The 24,297-nt window shown below is 45.3% G+C and overlaps 2 protein-coding genes across 4 annotated transcripts in view; both read right to left on the bottom strand.

Moving 5' to 3' along the window:
• AMBRA1 (autophagy and beclin 1 regulator 1) overlaps window positions 1-18,602 on the bottom strand; it is a 130,774-nt gene extending 112,172 nt beyond the window's left edge. The window contains exons 1-8 of one of the 3 annotated variants that reach the window (XM_061343532.1): window positions 18,508-18,600; window positions 7,401-7,653; window positions 7,088-7,146; window positions 6,179-6,362; window positions 5,363-5,535; window positions 4,520-4,586; window positions 3,800-3,946; window positions 2,487-2,641 (exon numbers count right to left, since the gene is read on the bottom strand). In XM_061343532.1, the coding sequence (XP_061199516.1) occupies window positions 2,487-2,641; window positions 3,800-3,946; window positions 4,520-4,586; window positions 5,363-5,535; window positions 6,179-6,362; window positions 7,088-7,146; window positions 7,401-7,535 (920 nt within the window). In that variant the 5' untranslated portion in view covers window positions 7,536-7,653; window positions 18,508-18,600. Of the gene's footprint in view, window positions 1-2,486; window positions 3,947-4,519; window positions 4,587-5,362; window positions 5,536-6,178; window positions 6,363-7,087; window positions 7,147-7,400; window positions 7,654-18,507 lie in introns of all 3 variants that reach the window. The other 2 variants (XM_061343529.1, XM_061343530.1) reach the window with 2 other exon arrangements.
• Window positions 18,603-21,834: 3,232 nt separating this feature from the next.
• HARBI1 (harbinger transposase derived 1) lies at window positions 21,835-24,203 on the bottom strand. Its single transcript, XM_061343569.1, has 2 exons — window positions 23,215-24,203; window positions 21,835-22,644 (listed from the first exon to the last, which is right to left on the bottom strand). The coding sequence occupies exons 1-2, from the start codon at window positions 23,882-23,884 to the stop codon at window positions 22,268-22,270; spliced, it is 1,047 nt and encodes a 348-aa protein (XP_061199553.1). The 5' UTR covers window positions 23,885-24,203; the 3' UTR covers window positions 21,835-22,267.
• Window positions 24,204-24,297: the final 94 nt, after the last annotated feature.

Raw genomic sequence — 24,297 nt, 5'->3', positions numbered from 1 at the left:
ATAGAGCTCAATTGCCCAATGAGGACATCTAATGGAGAGACAAAGAACAGAAGACAGGTTACAAAGCAAATAAATGGATGCCCGATGCTTAGAACTAACCTGAGGTCCACAGGCACAAAACTGACTGAAAGTGTATGCAGTTATCACTTGTACTGAAGGCTTACTCTCCCTCTTATTTCCCCAGCACTTTCAGCATTACACAGCTTACATCTCATGACCCTTACCCACCCCTTTGCATGCTTCTGTGGCTGCAAAGGTTAACAGACATTTTGGACTTTGCTGTGTAGGAGCAGTTCCAGCCCTTCCCATTGTGGAAGCACACCCTAGGTCTGGGAGACAAGAAGATTTGGTGTGAGGATGTTCATTCTCTGCAAAAATTAGGTATATGTGTGCTTGTTGACTTGTTATTATTGCTCTATAAGGAAAAAACAGCTAATTTGAGAAGGGCAGAAAATTACACTTGCAGGATACGGCTACCCCGCGTGCAGGGTTTCTTTAAAGGGGAAAAGTTCCTTAAGTCTCTCAAGTCCACCCAATGTGTTTAACAGGAAAGGAAATTAAGTTTTACTTCAAGGAAACTGCCATGAGCGTTTCATACCAGACTGCTCACTGCTTCCAGCTTCCTTACCTCAGGTACGGTTAACTCCAGTTAGAGGGGAAGCAGAAACCCTGCCATGCCTGTTCTTAAGAAAGGCCCAGTAACAGAAGCAGAAGACCAGGAAAACAAAGGAGTCCCCATGAGCTTCTCAGCAACCTCTGCCAAAAGAGTTCCACTAAAGGTTTCATCTTTTAGGAAGTTCCGCTGGAATTGAGTTCATCACACATCAAACTACACACTCCTAATTAATGCCTCAGTGAAAGCACTGATCTGCACAGGTGACCAGGTAGGCAACTAACCCTTTACAGATGCTACAGGTAACAGCAAGAGGCAAAGTGACCCAGAGGTCTAGCCACAGGACTCCAGCTGTTAGGCAGCATCTCATACAATTCTTGTATGTATATATGCGCCAACTGCCTGATCAATAAAAAAGCTACTTCTCCCCGTTATTTCTGATGCTACAATGCCTCAGCCCAGAAAACAAGCCACACAGCGGACATTATATGAGCAGGCAAAGCTATTTTGGAAGAAAGGTAATGCAAGACTTACACTCAAGTGCCATTTTAAAGTTAAATCTGTCAGCTCCTTCTCACCTCTCTGCCCTTTAATAGGGGACTAGAGGATACCTGATTTAAGCCAAAGGCAGGTAAGTTCAGGCCCAAGAAAGCAGCAAGCAGTTACCATGTAATCAGCTTCAGACTCTCATTGTGGAAGGCTATTAAAAAAAACTGGGACAAGGATTTAGAAGCAGATGAATAATTTTATGACCACTGCCACTGATCTGCTATGCAACTACAGGAACAAGAAAGGCAGCCACTGTTCCAGCCTGAGTATAATCAGCTTATCTGCAGGAAGGAGGAAAGAATTCCCTTTCCTCAGGCACTCCCGTGTACAAAGCATCCTCAGTCAGTTACATCTGCATCCAACCTGGAAACTTTGCTTTCCTACAGCACAAAGCATCCATTTCCAAGAAACAGCAAGACTGGACCTTTCCTCTGACAAGAACACATCACTTGATGGAGAGGATGTCAAACTGAAATCCAGTAGGGAAACCCTATCCAAAGTGCCAATGTAGCTGAATCATCCATACCAGCCAGTGGGAGACACTTTCACCCAAAGCACAGATCCTTCCTGGTGCAAGTTCAATTTGGCTCGTTGCTTCTTGGAACACATGTGAGGTATGTATAAAGTCCTTCCAAAAGAGAATCACTTTCTTAAAGCAGAGCCTAGAATGTGCAGTGATCAGGATGCTCCCAACTGTCTCATCCTAAATATGGGTCAATGAGACCCACTTTCAAAACTTACCTCTTTATCAAGGGCAAGCCAACTGCATGGGTTTAACCCACAGCTAAGGTATACGCCCAAAGGCACAGAGCTTTGACCTCTTTTGCCCTACACACAATGCCAAGGAAATGACTGTTAACTCTTCCAATTTAACAACCACATCAACAAGACAGAGCACTGAAGAAAGCAACTGTCACTACTTATGCCCAATTTTCTATGCAGATTCTCCATGTGGAGCAAGTGCAGGACGGGGTACAAAGGACAGCATAGCACACCTTGCGTTCCCACCCTTCTGCAGTGTCTGGCAAACACCATGAGCACAGTTCATCTCGGAGATTTGCTGCCAGACCCCATCCTTTTGCTTCCTGTACTGTCATCTTCCTTTCCTATTGAGAGGTCTGGTCTCTGTCCTTAACAATCTTCAGAATCTATCTGCAGCATGACAATGGCAGCAATAAAAGACACCAATGCCAGGTCTCTATTTTCGTCTACACAAACAGCACATGAGAAAAGGTTTTTAACTCTGAAAATACTGAAAAACTCAGACTAGATGGGAAAGATGTAAGAGAACAAAAATAGGAGGAAGGCCAAGCATATATCTTACCTCCTGAGTGAATCCTCCTCTGAGCTTTCCTCAGGCATTTCCTGGTTTAAGGCCTCCTGTGATACATTCCCAGGTCTGCTTGAAGCCGACTGGCTGTAAACTCTTTCCCAGTGCCCCGTCTCCTGGTTAAAGACCACTCCCACGGTCCTCTCCTCCTGCGGGGTGGAAGAGCTGCCCAGCTGCAGCCTGCCAGAGGCAGGAGCTCTGCCCTCGGTTCTCTCTGCAGGCTGCACCTGGCTGGTATTTGGAGGTACACCCTCAAACGTGCTCTGCACCTGCCCTGGTGTGTAGCTAGGTGTGCTTCTCTCCCAGCGCAGCGTGTCATTGTTAAAGGTCAGCAGGTTATGACAAGCGCGACAGCGGTTCAGGTGACCCCGGGACAAATTGGAACTGTTTTCACTGCTGTGTGGAGTCTGCTGATGGGAGGGACCCGGCCGATCAGGCTCAATGTTGTTGTTGAGCATTTCTTGAGCCTGTTGCGACTGGCTGGGCTCCCCACCAATCCCCTGATCTAACTCATGAAGCCGGTCATATTCCAGGAAGAATCGCCTCAAATCACACTGGAGCTCATTACGGATGCTGGCCGGATTGCTCGGGCCAGCACTACTACCACTGTCCACCTCAGCCCCTGGGGCCAGAAAGCCCCTCCCTTCTGTTGCAGAGGTATAGACTGATGCCTGGGAACCCCCCTCCTGCTGTCTCAGCACCGACAGCAAGCTCACGGAGGAGGCACTGGTCCTAGGGGGAGGCATGGCTTCCAGCTCTGACCGAGAGCTCATGTTCAGCACTGTCCTGGACCAGTCAGACCCACCTAAGCCTGAAGCCATCTCTCTTGCAGACTGTTGGTACCGGGACTGGTGGCCTGCCAAGGGCCCGCTGAGGGACCTCCGCGTGGGACCCAGGCTAAGGTTGCGCAGGCTGTTGCCAGCAGTGCTGCTCTGAACTGTGCTGAAAGCAGAGGGCCTGTTAAGTATACCCTGCTCCTCCTGCGCTACGGATGCCTGCTCTGGGGGTTGATAAGGCTCTGTCTGCACAGAGGAGAAGGAAGTGCCAGTGGCCCCAGAAGACGTGGAGGGTGCGTTTTCCTGGTGTGGGAAGAGAGAAGAAGGAAGTCTTGCACTAGAGCATCGGCTGCAAAGGCACAACATCCCCAGGTGCTGGCAGCACTCTGCTGTGGGATAGCTGACACGCTCTCGGAGCCTGTTATAGACAGATGCCCTTGAATTCTCACTGGCTGGAGGCGGAGGTGGTGGTGGTGGAGGCGGTGGAGGGGATGGGGTAGCAGAGTCTTGAACACTGTTTTGCTCTCCCACCTGTATGCCAGAGGAGCGGGAGGACAACATATGCAGGAAGTTGTGAAGGAGGGGTGTGCGCCTCACGGGCTGAGACGGAAGGATAGCGCGCTGGCGGTAATGCGGCATCTCTGTGCTGTCCACGGAGATTTCCACTTCCTCATCACTCTGCAGAGGGAAGCAGTCAGAGTTCAGTCACCCCGCAGCAAAACCCTGTACTTCCAAATGAGCAGCAGAAAGGCAGCTACCATCCCAGATGAAAGGATGCAGTAAGTCCCTTCCTAGAGGCCTTGACTTGCAGGAAAAGAGGTGAGACTATTTCAAAGCTCATTCTAAAGATCCAAATGATCTCTTCTACAGCCCAGCGAGCTTTGACAATACACTACTCATATGAACAGAAGCACAAGCACCTGAGTGTCAGCAGCAGTGAGCATTGTTAATACCTTGCATAGCTTCAAACCCAGCAGAATGTCACAAGAGAAATGAAACAGCAGGGCCACTGGGGACATCTGTTCCACTATTAATGAGACAGTGAGGGCAAAACAAACACTTTGGAGAGGTCTTTAACAGCCATGCACATAACACAAGATCATTCATGTGACCAATTAAGGCGAGACAGAACTTGGCTTAGGACTTCAGGTTTTCAGAAAGTCACAAGGTTTCTTAGGAACAGACTAGGGTTAATGTATGGAGAGCATCTTGTTGTTAGCCAATCAACACAGGTACAGACATTATCCTTACCTGCTGGTTAGAAGGGTTAACAATTGCTGTGAGCAAGTAGTGTCCCAAGGGATCAAACCGTACCAGCCTAAAACAAAAGCAGAGCCAGAGTATTAATCATCAGATCACATTCCACATTGCCACAGGAAGCTGGACACAGCAGGGAAGAAAATCCCATGTGAAATATTTGCAGCGAGAACATTACCACATTACCATCATCTTCTTCTGAAGGATGCCAGAAAGTTTATGCATTAAGAAGAAAGAAACGTACTTATCAAGCTGAAGACTGCAGCTATTTTATAGTCCACAGCAACACTATACAGAAGTTAAAAGCTGGAACCAAGTACTGCTGTTTCAGTTGAACCAAGTACTGCTGTTTCAGCTTAAGCAGCCAAGAAATTTTAAGGAGTATGTATATTATAAACTGGAAAGTGGTACAAAGGGAGAAATTAACTTTGAATCATTGTCTTATTTCAAACTGCTCAAAAGAAGGCATCAAGTTTCCAGCAATGCAGTTTCCTCTGTAACTGCATCAAAGCAATGGCTCAGCAACTCTCTTCCAACAACTTCTGTGTTCCCTCAACTTATTGCTGACAAGTTTAATTACCAAGCTGACAAAGAAACATCAAGTAGATTCTGGGCATTTATTTGGCACAAATTTGAACATCCAAGCTGACCTATTCTTTCCAATTGCCTTTTTTTCCTGCCCACAGAACTCTTTCTACCAGCTGAGTCAAGGAGCTGCAAGCAATACTCCTCTCCACTGCCTCAGTGCAGCATCCCAGAGGATTCACCCCCTCCCATTCCCCAAATCTGACCATTTTCCCCATAAAACTGTTCTCTTTCATGGAAGCAGGAACTCACCTGACCCGCTCCATTTCACTAGCTGTTTTCACCACGGCAAAGGGCTCCCGACGACTCCAGTCCCAGAAATGTATCTCGTTGGCAGTTGCAATCAGCAAGAGCTGAGCCGTAGGATGAAAAGCAAGCGATGCAATGGCATTGTTGCTATCTGTGAACCAGCTCTCACTTCCACCCTGAATGAGGAGTCAAGAATCACAAGCAGTTTATCACAGAGTTTAAGATCGTTAGGTTTCCATCTCTCCAAGACTGCCTAGAGCATGGAAGTGACATGCTTTCTTGGCAACAACAACAGCTGCTCTCATGCAAGGTCGTATGTCATGCCTAGTACATAATGCTACTTCCAACAGTGACCACAGATGTATTTTCATAGGTGTGTCTCAAGTAGCCTGTAAAAATGCTGCATTTCAGAGCAACCAGGTATGTATACATGTTTTGTCCCTGTGCCAGTCACCAGAACTGGCAGAGCAGCAGCTTCTCTAATGAAGAGTTCAAATATACTCAGTGGAACAAAACCAGCACGTCTTTCACATAAACTAAACAGGTACACTGTACAAAGTTCTCCAGCATTATCACTCTAATCAAATAAACAGGCATGGCTAAGGAGCACACCATACCTAGTGGGACTGAATGAAGAATCTGCTACCTCCTCTCTAGACAGAAGAGGATGGCTATGACGGGTTCTATGCTGTTAGAGACAGATCCCAGCAAAGCTTCCAAACAGCTCTTACCAGGCAATATTTGGGAAGCAAACTCAGACAAAAAAAAGCCACCACCCACTGAATACCAAAAGGCACAGAAGTTTCAAGAAAGACTTACGTGTAAATCCCAAATTCTAACCTCCCCATCTAGGCATCCTGAAGCAATGAGGCCTGGGATGGTGGGATGGAAGGTGACACACCAGGGAGTGCGGCGATGTCCAACCAAGGAATGAACACATTTGCCTGTTTTCACCTCTGTGATGTAGATGTTGTGGTTCACATGTGTGGAAGCCATTAGGGTCCTGGGAATGCAGAAGGTGGGATAAACATTAGCATGAGAAGAATACAGCAAAACCAGACCATGGTTAGCTTCACTTCAACAGGGTCTGTTCACACCTAACCCAACAGCTGTCCCACACAGAGCTCAAAGGGTACAAGGCTCCTGTTTCACCAATGGCCATAAAGCTTCCTGTGGCCAGATTTCAGGGTCCATGCAAACATGAGCTCATCCAAACTGCAAGCACAAGCTTGACCTTGAAAGCCAGAGTGAACATGCAGCTCAGAAGGAACCCCTGAATAACAGTTTGGGGCAAATAAATATTCCCAATTCTCTACACCATCTCAATCACTGTCAAATCAAGTGACTAAGAAACCCCCACCTCCATTTCTGCTTGCGATGCACCTCGTCATTCTGCTCTCTTCTTTAGTCCTAGATATCCCAGTGGGTGTGCCACATCACTTGGCATGTTGTGCTAAAACACCCTCAAGTTTCTTATGAAATCCCACAGTGGCCACACAGATCCTTTTTCCTTAGAACTATGCATCACTTGGGTACCTCAGGAATTAAACACCAACTATGCTGGAAGCTGTGAGATTAGGAAGGTGCACACATTCCATCCATGCATGTCAGGAACCAGAAGTTTCACTCAGCTATTCAGGGCTGAACAAGTGAATGGGCACAAGCCTCCATCACTTTTGTAAGTGTAAGGAGACTGCTGAAACAGGGAATGAACTAGGAGTTAATTACCTGTCTGGACTAAACGCCAGCAAGAAGGTGGAGCGTGGACTGTCTGGTAACTCAACTTTCTGAAAAAGCCAACAAAGCAGGAAGTGTTGCAAGTGTCATATGATCATACTTTGACTGTAAGCCACACAGACAACAAGGGGAACCCGCTGCAGGAACATATCTAGTATCACATCACTGCAGGAACTGAACAAAGCCAGAGAGCATATCAAGGGTAACAAATCAAATGTACAAACACAAGACAATTTATTTCAAATCCCTGCCTCCCTTCCCCCACTCCAAGGTTAAGCGATGCATCTCCATCCCACAGCCTTACCTTGCCCTCCCATTTCATCCATCGAGTTTTATCCTCCACCAACTCCTGCAGGAGCCGCTGAGCACCCAAGGCTTGGGTGCCCCGTTCCCTACCCCACAGGATACGGACAGCGTTCTTCTCTGGTACAACCTTCATGGCTTTTAGCAGCCAACGTGACACCAGCTACTGGGAGAAGCCACCAGGCTCCAGATGACAACCACCACCAAGCTACCAATAGGCTATCCACATTTCACTTGTTTATCTTCATGGAAACCTAGAAAGAGAAGAGAATGATAAGGCAGGCAGTTTTTACCTTCATCACCTAGATGATGAAAGAGTTTTAAATCCCAAAAGACTAGATTTAAGAGAAAAATCTATTCTCTCCTGCCGCCTTTGCTACCTTCTTCCATTAATGAGGCTCAATTTTGGCATTTCTGCAGCCAAAGATTACTTTGAAAGGTTTCTGAAAGCATCCAGCCCTTTGTACATGTGCCCTAGGCATACACAACTACAGAGAATAAAAAACTGGCCTTGAAACTCTTTACCTTCCCTTCATCTCCTACTCTAGATAATAAGGAAAAGGAGATTTATGAATAGACAGTCTTTACACCTTGAAAAATTAGGTCCTGTCCAGGAAGGGCAACTGACAGCTATTGAAATAGCGTTAAAAAAGCTGACAATATGACAGAGGAGTCTACGGGGAATTATTCCGATTTCAGTAATGGGAATTATTATCATTGCAAAGGTCAGGCAATTGAGAGACCTCAAGTCCAAATTACTTCCAACTCCATCACTATAGCTTACAACATATGAAAACAACCCTGTATCAGAGCAAAACCTTACACTGCAGTGATATCTTGGCCAACTCCATCAAGATGATTCATTTTGCCTGTCTGCATATCATCTTTCTGTCTAGATTGCTCTTAGAACAACAGTTCACCCAAGTAATGCGCAATGGCACAGATTAATGCTTTTAGTGCCAGCTTTCTAGGGGGAAAAAGTTAATTCTCTGAAGGAGCTAAATACAACAGCAACCACGTTATACAACTTTTGAATGGTCTCATACATTGGAGTTTGCCACTCAAAGCTCTGCAGAAACAAGAGTTTCTTAGAATACATAAACCAAATGCTGATGCAGTGCTATTGCCTTCTGATCCCACCAGCGTGCACATATTCTGTCATCCCCTCAGAACATAAAGATGTAGAGATAAATCCTCCTCAGTTCATGTTACACTGAACAAAACCATCAATATTCAACAGAGAAGGAAGTGGCAGCTCAAAAAAGCAGAAAACACACATGCAGGGGGGAAGAAGCTTCATGTACCTACAAAGAGCTGAATTGTTAAATGGCAGAACTCAGAATGGTCATTGGCAAACCTTTCCTTCCTCCCACTCGCCCTAAAAAAACCTCTTGAGCAGATGATTTAAGGCAGCTGCTGCTTACAGGGAGGAGCTGTGTGAAGAGATAAGCCACGAAAATGAGTTCTAATAAAGCAGACCAGTTTTCACTGCAAAAGTACAATAAAGGGTACTGAAGTGATGAACAAGTAAAGGCATCCATCTTCCTAGAACAGAAATTCACCACAAAGAAATTCAAGCTAGCTGGAAATCCCCTGACCCTTAATGTGAACAGCATGGGGATCATCTATTTCAGAGAAGCTGAACTCTGCAGTGTAAAATAAGCCTTCTTTCATGAATCCATGAAAGTCAGCCAAACATTAGGTAGGAATTATTCTACAAAATAAAAGCCTTATTGGAAAGCAACACAAAACCTAAAGATGATGCTTTTAAGAATCCACTTGCAGCATGACCGTGCAGATTTAAAAAAGCCCAAATCCAAAAAAGCCAAACCAAGGATAACTGGAGTAGATAGAGCCAAAAGCACAGTATAATACAGGAATCACTAACCCAAACCCCTTTTTTCACTAAATGCTAATAAATCCTCATCAGGATTCTGCAAACAGCCCCAGCCACCCATTTTCAGCAACGACTGGATTCAGATGGTAAGCAGTGCAGAGGGGAGGACAGCTCAGAGGACAGGCAACAAAAGGCCTATTCTACAGGAGGAAACCTTAGGTCTAGTTTAATCTAATAAAATTAAGAAAACAGCAGGTGAATATTCTATATGGGTTCATTCAAGGAGGAAGAACTACAACACCCCAAGATACAAACCGGACACAAAAGGAAGACAAGACTTGCAGGCAGAATAGGCTCAAAGTTTGCAGAGATCTCAAACATTAAGCTTTGGAGTAGCCTTTCAACAGCTGTAAAGGACAAGCAACCTAAGAAACTTAAAAGATCCCGATAACTTACAAGCAGGATAACCCAGTTACTCATGAGACAGAACAAGCTCTGACAACTTAGCAACACTTCAGTCCTGTCAGGAGGACTAATGTTCCCTGAAGTAAAACAGCAACAAGGAAATCAAGAGGTTTAACAAACATCTTTATGCCACGTTTACATATTGCAAAATACAGAAACAGGTAACACCTACAACTGTAGTTAGTGAACCTCTTGTATTCACCTCACTGAAAGGCCAAGTCCCCTTCACAATAAAGAAATCAAGTACCTACCTTAAGACAGCTTATCTAGGTCTTAGCAGATGTGTGCTAATTTGGCTATAACACACACTCCACATGCAAGCCTTCTGAGCATGTTTGAACTCGATGGTTTTCCCTCAGGGACTGTCCCTGGCTTTTTGAGCTTATTCTGACTCACCTCTTTATCCTATTCGAAAAGAAAACAAAGGAAACTCAGACTCGGATGCCTACAGAGGACCCTGCCGACTTGCTCAATGTTTTTAAAAGCTGGGATCTCTTCAGAAAACACTGAATGTACCCTTCTCTAGTGGGGCTGGCACTTCAGTGTTACCCCAGATCCCTTTGGGAGCCAAGCTTTATCCATGCACCATAATGGAAAGTTTACTCCTTTACCTGAATTAGCCTGAATACAGTAACTGCTCTCCACAACCTGGTGACACATTCAGCAACACTTCAGTCTGGCAAAGAAAATTACAGCTGTCAAATGGAGAAATGGATAGTGTAGACATAGGCATTGACTTCACTAACTTAAGCAGGAAGCTTTTAACTGTATTACTGAATCATATGTTCAGTTTTAGGGGCTTTGTTGTTATTGTTTTTAAAGGACCAAGCTCCTTCTCTAATCTAGTCAAAATACCCACCAACTCCAAACATTCTGCTCAAATATAAGAAGCCAAACTACGACAGCATGTTTGGCATGTTAGCACACAAACCATGCAAGTACCAATCATATTTATAGCTACTCAGTAGCCATCTGACTAACAAGGTTTAAATGAAACACAGTGGGTTTGAAAATACTTCTCAAGCCCTCAGCACAAAGAAAACCTGCAGCTCACTGGATCAAACCTGTCCAGGCAAGCGGCAGACTGATTCAGTAAGAGCTTCTGTTACAAATACCCATGCTATCATAACTGATAGACAGCTGACCACCAAAACAAGGAATGTCTCTGTGGTTGGTATTTTTCTATTTTCTTGTTGTTGGAGGGGTATTTTTATAATCAGGATGACCAAAAGTGGAGTCCAGCAACTGGAAGATTATTATATGATGCCCTGGATGCGGTCCAGGGCACCAGAGAAATTCTGAAAGTGAAGAGTCATAAATTTTTCTATAATTGGCAGCTTTCTTTCCCTAAGTTTTCTCCCTTCAGGGCATTTTAGGACAGCATGTTGGGCTGTTTACAGTGCTGGAAAGCATTACACAGCCCAACCCCAAGTCCTTTACTTGCTCTGCGCCAGCTGTCCTCAAAGAAGCCTTAAGAATCCCCAGCCTCAGAGCCATAGAAGCTCACTTGTAATTGTCACTTTTACAGATACTGAACCCCTAGAAAACCTAAGTGAAGCAGCAAATTGGCAATCACAGAATAATAGAATAGTTAGGGTTGGAAAGGACCTTAAGATCATCTAGTTCCAACCCCCCTGCCATGAGCATGGTCACAGTAGACCATACTGCCCAAGGCTCTGTTCAAACTGGCCTTGAATACTGCCAGGGTCAGAGTAATACTTCGTAGGGGTACAGAACTCCATGAAAACACTGATAAAAAGGTAGGGAAAGAAGAGGAATAAAAAGAAGCACATTAAAATTGCCATATAGAAAGGATGTCAAGATATTTTATATATCATGCAGTGGCTTACAATTCCAGTTAGAAACGTGAGCACTTTACAAGAGATGATGGCCGCATCTCTGAACATGCCATTCTCTCCCTTACAATATCTTTGGTGCTATTAATGTTGTGGAGATTCAGTACCACCATTCTGGGAGTGCAGCTGGCTTTGATGCAAAGGAGATATCAGATACCTTCTGTTATTCCATTCTCCACTGGGGGAAAAGAGAAGTTACTTCATGTGGCCTTCAGCTCACAGCCTACAAATCTGTTAGAACTCCAAAGAACTGCTTGCTTGCGTGCTGAGCCCAACACTAAAAGCCTTTCCCGATGCGTATGTGCAGAAACAGTGTAAACAGCTCTACCAGTCTTTAAAAAGATAAAAAAGCTGCAAACAGTAAGAGCAATTTATAATGGGAATTCTATCCAAAAGATACAAATGTCCAAATAATTGCAGGCAATTCTGCTGCCCAAAGAGGTCTCAAGTGACTGATGAAGAAAGAGGCAACATCAAGTGAAATATAAAAGCTGTCTCTGGCTTTGCAATCTGGGAACCATAGAGAATGAACATATAAGCTTCCCTGGAGAAAAGCATGTGCTGGTAGTCTGTTTCAAAGTCCCTTTGTCAAGTTTTAAGGCTTCCAAAATGCATTGACTCTAAAATGGGTATGTTTCACATAGGTTACAAGCCAGTGCAAGCTGTATAGTTTGTATTAAAAAGAAAACCAAAACAAAACTGAACCAGTTGTGAACAATGAAGCACGTCACTGACTTGCAGAAACACAAGCAAACTTATCTCTAGAAAAAGACAAAAAACTGATTATGAGTCCTCTGAACTGTATCAGCTCTGGCCATGGGCCTACCTACCTTATCACCAGTAACTTTTGTTTTCAGAACGTCTGTTCTTCAGTAAAGTATCCAGCACTAACAAGAAAGCATCCCCTTTCATTTACTCCAAATGAGACTGCAGCATCTCAGGCTTTGAAATCTCTAATATCTTGCTGATATTCAAGAGTATTTTTTACTCTATTAAATAAATTTTAATTTAATAAATGTTAGTCATCATTTAGCATTCCCACTCTTGTACATGTGGGTGGGTTCTCCAAGAACCAGCAGAAGATCATCAGACTTGTGATGATACAGTGAAAACACTGTATGCAGCGGTACAGCCTGAAGTGCTTTATCTTTGCTGCCAGTGATTCTCTTGTAGGCTGTAGTCACAAGACATGCTATTTCCTCAACATATTTTCTATAACAAATCAGTTTCCCTTGTATTTTACCCAGTTTAATTTTGACAAACTGCTTTATCAAGACCCCCATGTCTTTCAGAAGCTCAAAAGAGCAAAGAAAACATTGTGCCTATTGAAGACAGTCTTGTCAGTGACTCCAGATTGCACAACCCCTCCTTCCCTTACAGGAGCTTCACTGATTAAGCAATAAAACCTAGCTCTGAAACCCACAGCCAGGAGACCTGCAAGAACAAACCAGATGCCTAAACCAATTTGGAATACATGTGAGCAATCACACAGCTGCAGGGAGTTTTCAGTTCCCCTCCTTGTTTATACTCCATGTTTTCCACCCCCTCTGCAAATGCAGATTATGATGCCAACACCTTCCTAAATTCCATGAAACAATACTATATAAGAAGACCCAGAAACGCTATCCTGAACATAAGACCTGAATTCTGCCAGCAGTTTTGTTAAAGATATTGATTCAATTCATACCCACTAACACTTTTCATTGGGTCTCCACTCCCAACACTGAGCAAAACAAGACAAGTTTATGCAGAACCAAAACAACAAAGAAACCCAACTGATTTCCCCTCTTTGCACGGCATCTCTTCAGCTAAACAAACAAGACAACTAAAAGAGTCCTAGTTTGGTAAGTAATTGAACTATGTACACTGGAATTCAAACAATGCTGTAACAACAACAAAACTGGTTCAAAAAAGGGTGATATGACTCATACCCAGAATAGTCCCAAGGATCAAAACTTAAGACAAGTGCTGGAGGAATAGGACAATGTTCAGTAGAAAGCAACAGGGTCACACGAATTTCTGACAATGTACCTGAACAGCTAAGTTTTCCTCAGACATCATGATTGTTGTCCATTAACTTCATTTGTGGTGCTTCCTCATGGGCTTTATGACTGTTCTCATAGCAGCCTTCCAGTACACAAAGGGGGCTACAAGGATGCTGGAGAGGGGACTCTTCATCAGGGACTCTGGTGGTAGGACAAGGGGTAATGGGTTTAAACTTAAACAGGGGAAGTTCAGGTTAGATATAAAGAAGTTCTTTACTGTGAGGGTGCTGAGGCACTAGAACAGACTGCCCAAAGAAGTGGTAAATGCTTCATCCCTGGCAGTGTTCAAGGCCAGGCTAGATAAAGCCTTGGGTGGCATGGTTGAGTGCGAGGTGTCCCTGCCCGTGGCAGGGAGTTGGAACTGGGTGATGTTAAGGTCCTTTCCAACCAAAACCACTGTACGATTCTATGATTCTCAGCAATTCTTGGGTTAAAACAAACAAAAAAAAACCCACAGAAAATGTTCTGCATAGAGACAACTTGAGGTTATCTTGCAGCAGTATTTACATGAACAGAAAACTGGAAATGAAATTAAACCAGAAATAAAGCTCTAGCCTTTAAACAAACCCACAAACAAAAACATTCCGCAGAGGTATAACAAGTATCTTGAGCATGATTAACCAAAACAATGAAAAGCAAAAAACTAGAACCCGTTCTTTTGTTCTGTTTCTGTGTCCTTGATTAAGCTTAAAAAAAAAAAACAAAAAACCACAAAACCAAAATTAACTTAAAGACACCAGAATCATGCAGATTCCAGACATTAGAGCACAGACCCACTCTTAGAGTCCCTTAAATATGGAAAACCCCACTAAAAAGTAAGCCTTAGGAGGACAGAGAAAGTAAATTTGTGATGCAACTATGCAACAGAGTCCAAAACTAATATGATGAAGGCACTTTAATTACATGGCTCTGGTCTTAAGTCTTCAAAGGTTTTAAGATATTCCCTAAAGTATTATTCTGCAATCTGAAGTTTTCCCTTGATTAAGGTCTGACAGATATGGAAAGTAATTCCAAAGCACATCTTTTGCACTAGGTACACAGCTCCAGGTTGTATCCACAGCTCTAAGCACATAAATCAGAAGAGGATTCCTAAAGAAAACTAACTTGTAATAGTGCTTCATGATTAAAAAATTCAATGCCATGTTTTAAACTGAAACTACAAACAGCTTAAGAAATTCAATTATATTACAAAGATGTCATTGTCATTTTAAGATCCTATGACTGCAACAAGGAGCTGATTGCCATTAGAATCTTAATTTGCCTTCCCAGGATGAATTAAATGAGCTATAATACTCTTAGAAGAACTTTAAAATTGCTAGTTATTTGAAGCAAAACGATCAAGAAGTGGAAGAGAAACTTGCAGCTATCAACTCCTAAAGGTCAGAAAAGGAATTGTAAATATAAAAAGGGAAGTAATAAAAATAAAACTAAGTGATCAAGGAGTGTCTGGAGTCTGACAGTTTCATTTACCAAGGAGAATATAAAGCACTTTCATGACTATTATTACAATTTCCACATATACTTAATGAATTCTTGAGAAGAGAGATATTAGCTCCAATCCACAAGATGTGAAATTATATTTATTCTCTTCCTGAAGCTGTAAGATAAGTCAAATAGAAGAGCTGAGATCCAGAAGGTTAAGAGTTGGTTTCTACAATTCCATACTCCGACCATGGCATCTTTTGCTAAGTATCGTACACAGCAGGAAATGAGGGACAGAGAGAAAAACACAGAACTAGGGCAAAAGATAAAGGAAGAGCGAACAACTGAGTGACACTGAGTTCAGATTAACCCCTTCAGAGAACTATTCTCATTTAGACAGGAAAGCAAAGGAATTTTCAATTCAAATCCAGTATTTACGTTAAAAGTCACATCAATGTTCCTCAAGCTCAAGAGCCACAGCCAAGTGCCCCCTAGTGACACCATACACACAAGAGAAATTTGGGAGCACCAACAGTAAGGTAGCAGAAGCAGCATCCGGTATCCACAAGATGAAGATTTTATGCATTCAAGGCTGCACTTCACGCATGTGTGCCTTACTCAAGTAATAAAGAAACAGCAAGTGGAAGCAAGAGCATATTTTATAAAGCACAGCTGATATAATTTCCTGCTCACATGGAAATAATCAAATAAGGTAACAAGCCAAAAAGCAAAGATGATCTACACAGAAGCTGAAGTCTTCATGCAAAGATGTATTACTACTAAAGAAGAGGTGGGAGACAATGAAGATTTAGACTCTGAATAAAGATAAACAACCAATTCTTGACACTCCTTTCCTTTGTTGCCTTGGACTGAGACTGTGGAGAAATATAAAGGGAGGGAGAAGAAAGTGTCCAAAACATGAGTGAGAGACTTCTCTCAGAATCCTGCACTGCTCAAGGTGGAGAATTAGTGCTATGTACCAGGAGGATGGCAGGAATCGCTCTGCCGGCACTGGATCTGTGTGAGCACATAGATTGAGGACTCTCCTGGCACCTCATCATCCTGTGCGCCTTCAACAAAGGGTTTACACAAACTGGAGACAACAAACAGCTACTAGACAACAATTCTAATTGTTGTAGGTCTCCACTTGTTTTAAGCGACCCAGTCGATGGGCCTTTCATTAAGCAACTGCTACATCATATAACAACTTCCCATTAAAATAGTTCTAACGTTAATCCTCTTCCACCGCACATCACTTTCAAAAACCACAAGTCTCTTGTCCTCACCTTATTAATATTTGTTTTCTATCACACTCATTACAAGGTTAGTGCAGAGCTACTAACAGAGAACACACAAGGCAGCCATTAAATATGCCCTATGCCCTCCAATAATACAAACTCAATAGGGGAAAAAAGGTACCTTAATGCTATTTGTATTAATGGAACTAATAAGCATTAACATAGAAAATAACTTTGTAATAGCCTCAAATTCAGTTAACTCACTAACCATGGCATGAAAGACACTGAAGTTACTTTCCAGAAGTTTCATATAAGATTATGACACAAAGAAAAGAAGCCTCCAAATGCCTAACTTATAGCAAAGGGATAGCAGCACAGAGTATCATTGCTTGCCTTCTTTATAACTTGTTACAACAGCGTTAAAGTACTGCAGAAAAAACGGGAGAGTAGGAAACAACCAAACAGGAATCCAGAGGGTCAGTTATGACTCAGAAAAGGGCAAAAGAAAGAAAACCAAGGAGAAGTTGTCAGCAAAGTAAACATTCTGCCTAAACTCCCCAGCAACTGAATCTGAAAAGGCAAGTCCAGATACTTGGATCCAAGTGCATTCTTCATTCCAAGTATTAGAACAGATATAAATGCTAATGGACTGCCACGCTTGTAAACATCCACGCTGCCACAAATCGACAGATGAGTACAAGATATTGATTTGTTACCACTGAAACACAAATGGATGAACTTAAAACAGTATTTATCTACAGCAACACCAATTGTGGAGCACAGGACCAGAAAGCTGTCCTGAAGAGTTATGAACATTAGGAATAACACCACAGCAGCCTTTCAGAACGCAAACAAGCAGTTTGAATTTAACAGGGAATTTCAGCTATTGTTGCCTCATTCAAATCTGCCTGGATTTAACCCCATGCCACGTTCTGAAAACTGACCCAACAACAAAATTAAACAGCCCAGTAATGGGTTGGCAGCACATTACCAGCAGGTCATTCTTAGGTCCCATTTTAACATTACCATTAGCAATTTGAAAGAGGATGGGAGTGGCAAAGGCAAAGAAGCCAGATGACATTTGCAGAGGACACCAAACTGGGTGGTGCAGTAAACAAGGATAAATATAGAAAAAACACACTGGGATTTTATATAAAGACCCAAGAATATTTCATACAGAGGAGAAAATGGAGCAGCACTGAGCGTTCCTCCTGGATGCATTTATTGACATAGCTGGTCTTCCCGAGCACTGGCTCCCACCTTGATAACAACTGATCTCAAATTGGCCTCTTACTTCAGAATGATACCATAAATGCACAGGTCAGGAAAAACTACATGTAACCATGTAAAGCATCTGGTGAGGATGAAATGCTTTAGTGCAGGAACCGTGCTGCAAAAGTTGTTCAATAAAGACAGCAGAAAGCACGGTACTGACATAAGAAGTAATCTCAAAAACCTCGACACTACATAAATCTGCATGTTGTAGGTGAAAACAAAAGCGTTTCTACAGCTAATGAATTAACTGGGCTTGCTCCCTCACAAGAAATTAGGTTACCAAGTGTCATCGTACCAGGGGCACACATGAACGCATTTTATACACAATACTGCTTACACAAGCAAGTGTTCTACAACACATGATGAAACCCAGAAGGAGAAATAGAGAAGACAACACTTCACCTTTCACTTGGCTAAGGCCGGAAAACAACAACAACAACAAAAACATTCATTACTTCAGTTCCCTAAAGCAGCCTGACCTTACCCTCCCGCGATGCCTGGAAGCCCCGGCCTGTGCTGTTGTCCTGCAGGAGCAGGAGGGAAGGGGCCGATGGAGAGGGAAGCCCAAGGCGCCCAACGAGAGCCCGGTGTCCAGCAGCGCACACGGGTGGCAAGGGCAGCCCCTCGGGACGCGGAGCCGCTCTCCCTTCTCCTTCCCCCCGCCCCAACCCCAGCGCCGCGGGTTTCGCCCTCACCAGCCGCGGCCGGCCCGCGGAGCCCACCGTGGCCGCAACGGCCTCCGCGCTCCCCCCCGCCTCAAGGCCGCAGTCTCGGAGCTCTCGAACAAAGGCCCCGGAGGCGAGACCCGGCCCCACTCCTCCCGCCGTGGCCCGGCGGCCCCGCGCAGGCAGGTGCCCGCCACCTTCCAGGGCGCCGCCGCGGGGACGGCCGCGCCCGCCCGCCCGGGGAGCAGCGGCGGCGGTGGGGCCCTGGCCTGGAGTCGGGCCGAGCGCGTAGGCCCGGAGCCTACCTGCCGGGGAAGGGCCGGGGCCGGGCGGAGCGGGGCCGGGCCCGGAAGGAACGGCCCCAGTGCTCGGTCGTCGCCGCCGCTCCGAGCTCCGGCCAGGCGAGCCAGCCGAGCGCCGAGCCGGACCCGAAAAGCGGCGCCGAGAGCGGTACCAAGGCCCGAGCAGCCGAAGCTAGAACGCCGCCAGGCCGCGCCAGCCGAGCGACGAGCTCTTCCACCGCGGTGCGGCGAGGCGCCGAGGCTACGCTGCTCGCGGCCGCCGGAGGGAGACGGAGGGCAGGCGAGAAGAGTCGAGCCCGGAGCGTGGCGGGGGGTGGATGTTATGGCTGGGCCTGGCCGGACCGCGCCGCCGCATTAAGGGGCTCCCACCGGGAGGAGTGGGAGCGGGGGTGGGGGTTGCGCTGTGCCGGGCACCAACTGCTGTGTGGCGGCCGAACCCTTCGGGGGTGCCGGGCCGGGGACTGTGCCCCTAGCTGGCGCGGCGGGTGCCGGCCTGGTGCCCCGGCGTGGGAAGGCCGCAGGGGCAGTTAGCACCCCGGTGGTACGTAACACCCTGCAGAACGAGCTCCGTGCCTCTTGTCTTCTGGGTTCTCCCCCTTCAGACTGATACAGGGTGGTTAAACTGTGATTAAAAACAGGCAAAAGAGAAATGGTGTCAAACACTGACAGATAACGGGTGTCAGATGAGATGTAACTGGAAACCTTTTCTGAAATAGGGCAGTGTTTATTTTAATGTATATTGTCATATATATCAAACACTGTGCATAGTGAACACACAAAACGTGTACACACCCCCTTTGGGAGAGCAGGACCCTGGAATGAGGGGCCCTGCAGAGGCAGCAGGATCTTTCTTCCTCCTCTGTACTGTATTAAGGCTGAAAGAGTTGGGGTTGTTCAGTCTGGGAGAGGACTGGGGAGACCTTGCTCTGCCATTTCAGTTCTTAAAAGGGACCTATAAGAAAGATTGATAAGACATCAAGACCTGTTGTGACAGGATGAGGGGTGGTGGATTTAAATGAAAAGAGAGAAGATTCAGGCTGGATGTGAGGGAAAAACTCCTTACAGTGAGGGTGGTAAAACACTGGCACAGGTTGCCCACAGAGGTGGTGGTTGCACATTCAAGGAGACATTCAAGGCCATGTTGGATGTGGTTGTCAGCAACCTGATCTGGTTGAAGATGTCCCTGCTCCTTGCAGGGGGTTTGAACTAGAGAAGCTTTGAAGTTCCCTTCCAATCCAAACTATTCTATCATTCTATTGGAGAAGTGAGAGCTCGATGGGAGGGAAGAGACAGACTTGAAGGCTGAGAGGAAAATTTAAGCAAGCCAGGACACCTGGCACCAGTTAACCAGCAAAGGAAGAGTCAAAAGACCCAGACAAGTTGGAGTTTAGGGCTTGAGGTTTGCTGTAGTACCTGGATTGGAAGGAGCAAAGGCAGCCTTGCAGCATAGTGTCTTCAAGGAAGTATCTTAAGGGAAAATTGAAAAGGGCTGATGATGGGATTTCACAAGTTTAGTCATGTAGTGAAAATGGCAATATCTTGGACAGTCAGTCACCATCATCCTCCAACAGATGACTGAGAATCAGCAGACAATATATAGTCAGGGTAAACTTTACAAAGCTCTGATAATGTACTCAAGCATGCATCTGGCAAGATGAGGTAAAAGTACAGGGGAGTAGGAAAGCAGGAAAGAAATGTAACTCTCACCTGTGCAATTTAAATATTGTCTAAGGCCAATGGAAAAGAGGAAAGTCTAGGTGTTCTGAGGGAAGCTGCTTAGGAATATACAGGACAAACTGTCCTCCAGATGAGGAGGCTCCTTTTCCTAAGTGAACTGAAGGGTGTTGACCTCTGGCTAGAGGAAGAACAGTAGATTCATTTTGCCTGGTGTGGCCTGATGCAGTTTTTGCCTAAGTTGATAAGCAGTGCGATGTGTTTTGAAATTAAAACTCCACCAAAGCTGACAGTGGCAGAAGGAAGACAAGACCCAGCAGCACGTGTTCCAGGAAGTGCCTCCACTTTCAGTTCACTCTGGTCCCGGCACACACTGAGACGAGCTATTCATAGCTTAAGTTGAGAAACTCCAGCTTGTTCCTACATGATGGTGTTTGTACCTACATGCATCCAAGTCTCACTTGACCTTCACGTCACCCACGCAGCTTATTCAGTGTCTGCTGGTGTTTAGGTCTGAACATCGGTATTTTTAGCACAGACCATCAAATATAATTATGAGCCAACAGGCAACAACTCTTACCCTAAAAATGCTTTTTTTTCCTGTTAGAAAACAATGCTTGTGTGCTTCTTCCTAGGTAAAAGGAGCAGCATTTTTGCCACAGTAAGCAAGAGCAGCTCTTAAGTCATATCTAATGGACAGGTGTGTCAAGAAAATAGTTACATCTGAGTTTGCTGTATAAAGTTCTCATCAAGGCTTATGAAAACATCTTGTTTACACACCATAAAGCATGCTTGGTTTTCAGTAAGATAGCAAAATGCTCACTGCCATCACCCGGTAGGATAACCCTCCATCTCCATCCTACACTTGGTTGGGAATGTGTTCCATACTTCCTTATTCCTCAGACATGGGACATGATCCAGGCACATTTCCTCTACAAGAACAGACAGCCCTGCCATGCCAGATGGTTGCACTGCTACCTTAAGTTGCTACCTTTCTGCAGCATTCTGCATTCCCTACCACTTCCATTTCATTTACTACCCAGTAAACAATAAAATCTAAGAAACCCAATTTTCTCTGACTGCTGTCAAGAGATCCCTGGAAGCACTTGCATCTTTTGGAAAGAGAACATTGCCAGGAAATTTCCCAGTCCTGTGCCAACAGCAGCTGTGTGTGCTAGCCGTCTTTTTCCACAGAATGGGTTGATTGCCAGCAGTGGAAGAGCCGCCTTTATGTACCTCAGCTCTGATCTAAACAAAGAACTTCTGCAGTCAGTTCAATTCGTGTGACCCAGCCAGTCCTTGGCATTTCTTTTACAGCAGCCAACAAGGTGAGTGGTTTTCTATTGTGGCAGACATATCTAGCAAGAACTAGAGTTACATTCAGTAGCCCATGTCCTGACATGTGCTCAGTAACCAACAGAGTCAACCACAGCTTCACATCTTCTCCAGTCTGTCTGGTTAAAAGAAACCTTCAGTCCTCCTTGACCTTCTAGGTACAAGCAAACACTAGTGTGTACCAGGCAAAAAGGCAAACCCCTCACAGAACACAGATGCTGCTTTCAGAGGAGTTGCTGGGTTTTGGGAGATGTGCAGAACTGCAAAATGGTATTTAGCAAGAATTTCTACCTGCAAACAAAAAGTTTGTTCTGCTGTTCATGAATTCATGGTAGGCATGAGCCCACATGGAAGTTTAATTTGTGTGAAATACCATTTAAAAAACAATCAGAACTGGTTTAGGTTAGAAAGTGGCATAGAATTGTTGCTTTGTAAAATAGTTCAAGGCTAACAGAGTTTTCATCATTACCAAAGACAATTTCCCAAGTTTCTCCACTCATCCCACATTAGTTATTGTTCTCTAAGTCAGGTGAAAGGGGAGAATCTAAACATCACAACAGTAAAAACTTGGCGATTGAGCTACACCTCTAGAGAGGTTGAGAGAAGTTCAGAAAACCGCCTGAAATGAAGAGAGTAATATTTCTCCTTGTCTCAGATCTGCTCAGTGTTTACAGACTTACAGAAGAGGAAGGGGCATGTTTGCTCTGTGTATCTTCCCAGATGAACTGTTAAAAGCCTTCTCCCCATCACAACATTAGCTAAAGTGAGTAAGTAGAAGCTCCTGACGAATACGACAGGCTTCCGAGTCCATGGATTCCATTTGCTCATACTCTTCTTCCGGCTGTTCCATGTGTCCTGTGGCCGGTGAAGACCACACATCCAGCCCGTGTTCCAGGGAGATGTTATGAAGCACACAGCAGGCCAGAATGATGTGGCTGGATTTCTCTGGAGAATACTGCAGGGTGCCTTTGGAACCATCCAGGCAGCGGAAACGTGAGCGAATGGTTCTGAACGTCCGCTCAATGACATTATGAGTGGCAGAATGGGCCATGTTGTAACGGTACTCGGCAGGCGTCTCAGGGATATGCAGGGGAGTCATCAACCACGTTCGGAGAAAGAAGGAGCTGTCACCTGTTGGCAGTGAAAAGGGGGAGGACAGGTTACACACTTGTAGTTAACCACAGGTTTCACCTCGTATCTCTTGTTTTTCTAGTACTGCTGGTACAGAATAACTTCATTCCTTGGCTAGAACAGGAGGCATGAGAAGGAATGAAAGAGCAACAGTAACACAGGTTTACAAATGTAACCACATAAAGATTCAGCTTTACACAGGGAAATCCTGGAAGAACACAGAGGAGTTTTAAGAGAATTAATTTACTACCTAAGACAGTGAGAGACAGCTGGACTAGGGCCCTGCATAGAATTAAAAATGGCATAATTCAGCTTAGAAAGTTGTAGGATACTGAAAACACACTCTTAACAGAATGACTGTAAACTAACACATGCAAGAATCAGCCTGTATAAAACACAGATGAGAAATTACTGCTCTAGACTTCTAAGAGAAGGACTGTCATGAATCATGAGGTATTTGCAGGGTAGCAATCAAAAGTAAACATACCACTTGTGTCCAGAGGCTCTAGGCTCAATAAGGAGATGGTATATATTAGACTTTCCACAGAAAACAGTAGAAAATAGACTTACCAAGTAGCCAGCCATCTTTACGTAGGTCAGTTTCAAACTGCCTTGTCAGGGCTGCCTGCTGTAACACAGTGCAGTCGGGCAGGCTGCCAGGCCAGTGTGTTTCAGCACTCAGGAGTACTCCTCTGGCATCACACACCATCAGGCAGTTCAGAGAATGGAGACCCTTTCTGTTCACATAGGACAGGTCCTCAGCGTTTGGTGCTTTGATTGCCACGTGGGTGCAGTCAACCACCCCCAGCACTCCCGGCATGCCTGCCAGCCCGTAAAAGTCATCCTTCAGGCGCTGTACGGTAGCTTCATCCTCAGGAAAGTGAATGAACTGTGAGGCTCTTTCCACCAATGCCTCGGTTACGTTGGCAACGCAGCGGCTCATGGAGGCTTGGCTAATGCCTATAGCATCCCCCATGCGGGTCTGGAAGGAGCCAGAGGTATAGAAGCCCAATGCAGCAAGGATCTGTGTCTCTGGACTGATGGCCCTGGACCGCTGTGTAGGGCGAGAGAGACTGGCTCCCAGGAGATCCACCAGGTAGTAAATGAACTGTCGGGGAAAGCCGTATGTGGATACTAGGTACTCATCTGTGACATCTTCCAGCTTGAACCGATCCAAAGTCCTGTGTCCGCGGCCGTACAGCAAGAGGTCGCAGTCAAGAACTGCAATAGGTACGGCCATGGCCGAGGGGGTCCTCTGAGGGCTCCCCTGTTACAGCACCTCCCCAAAGCCCTCACCTGCCTAAGGCAAAGGGGAAGAAGACTCAGAAAGGGTAAAAACCGGGTAAAAACTGGTTAGCCTTTCAGACTGTTACCATATTCCTTTTACTAGGGATATCCATCGAATCTTTTACTTCCATCTGCTTTCAAAACCAAGGGGTGGAAGCAGGGGGGGGCTCACTGACGGCTCTTCAGCCTTGCCTGGCTCCCATGAAGGGGAGGAACCGTCCCCAGCCACCCCCGACCCGGCCGCGTTCAGGCCCGAACGGCCGGGACGAGAACGGCCGTACCCGTGTGCGTCCCCCAACCCCGTCGGGCGCCCCTGCGCGATGAGGGGCAGCGGAGCGAACCCCGAACCCCGCCGGGCGCCAACCC

The sequence above is a fragment of the Neopsephotus bourkii genome, unplaced genomic scaffold, assembly GCF_033783945.1.
Source record: "Neopsephotus bourkii isolate Nb327-2 ecotype Australia unplaced genomic scaffold, CSIRO-AGI_Nbou_v1 NB_1825, whole genome shotgun sequence".
Lineage (NCBI taxonomy): Eukaryota > Metazoa > Chordata > Aves > Psittaciformes > Psittacidae > Neopsephotus > Neopsephotus bourkii.
This window is presented reverse-complemented; position numbering and strand designations above follow the sequence as displayed.

Bases quoted from the DNA above. Each gene is read 5' to 3' on its own strand.
- HARBI1 (XM_061343569.1), bottom strand. From the start codon at position 23,884: ATGGCCGTACCTATTGCAGTTCTTGACTGCGACCTCTTGCTGTACGGC. The intron at 22,645-23,214 runs GTAAGTCTATTT...CACTGCCAACAG, and splicing joins TAAAGATGGCTGGCTACTTG to GTGACAGCTCCTTCTTTCTC.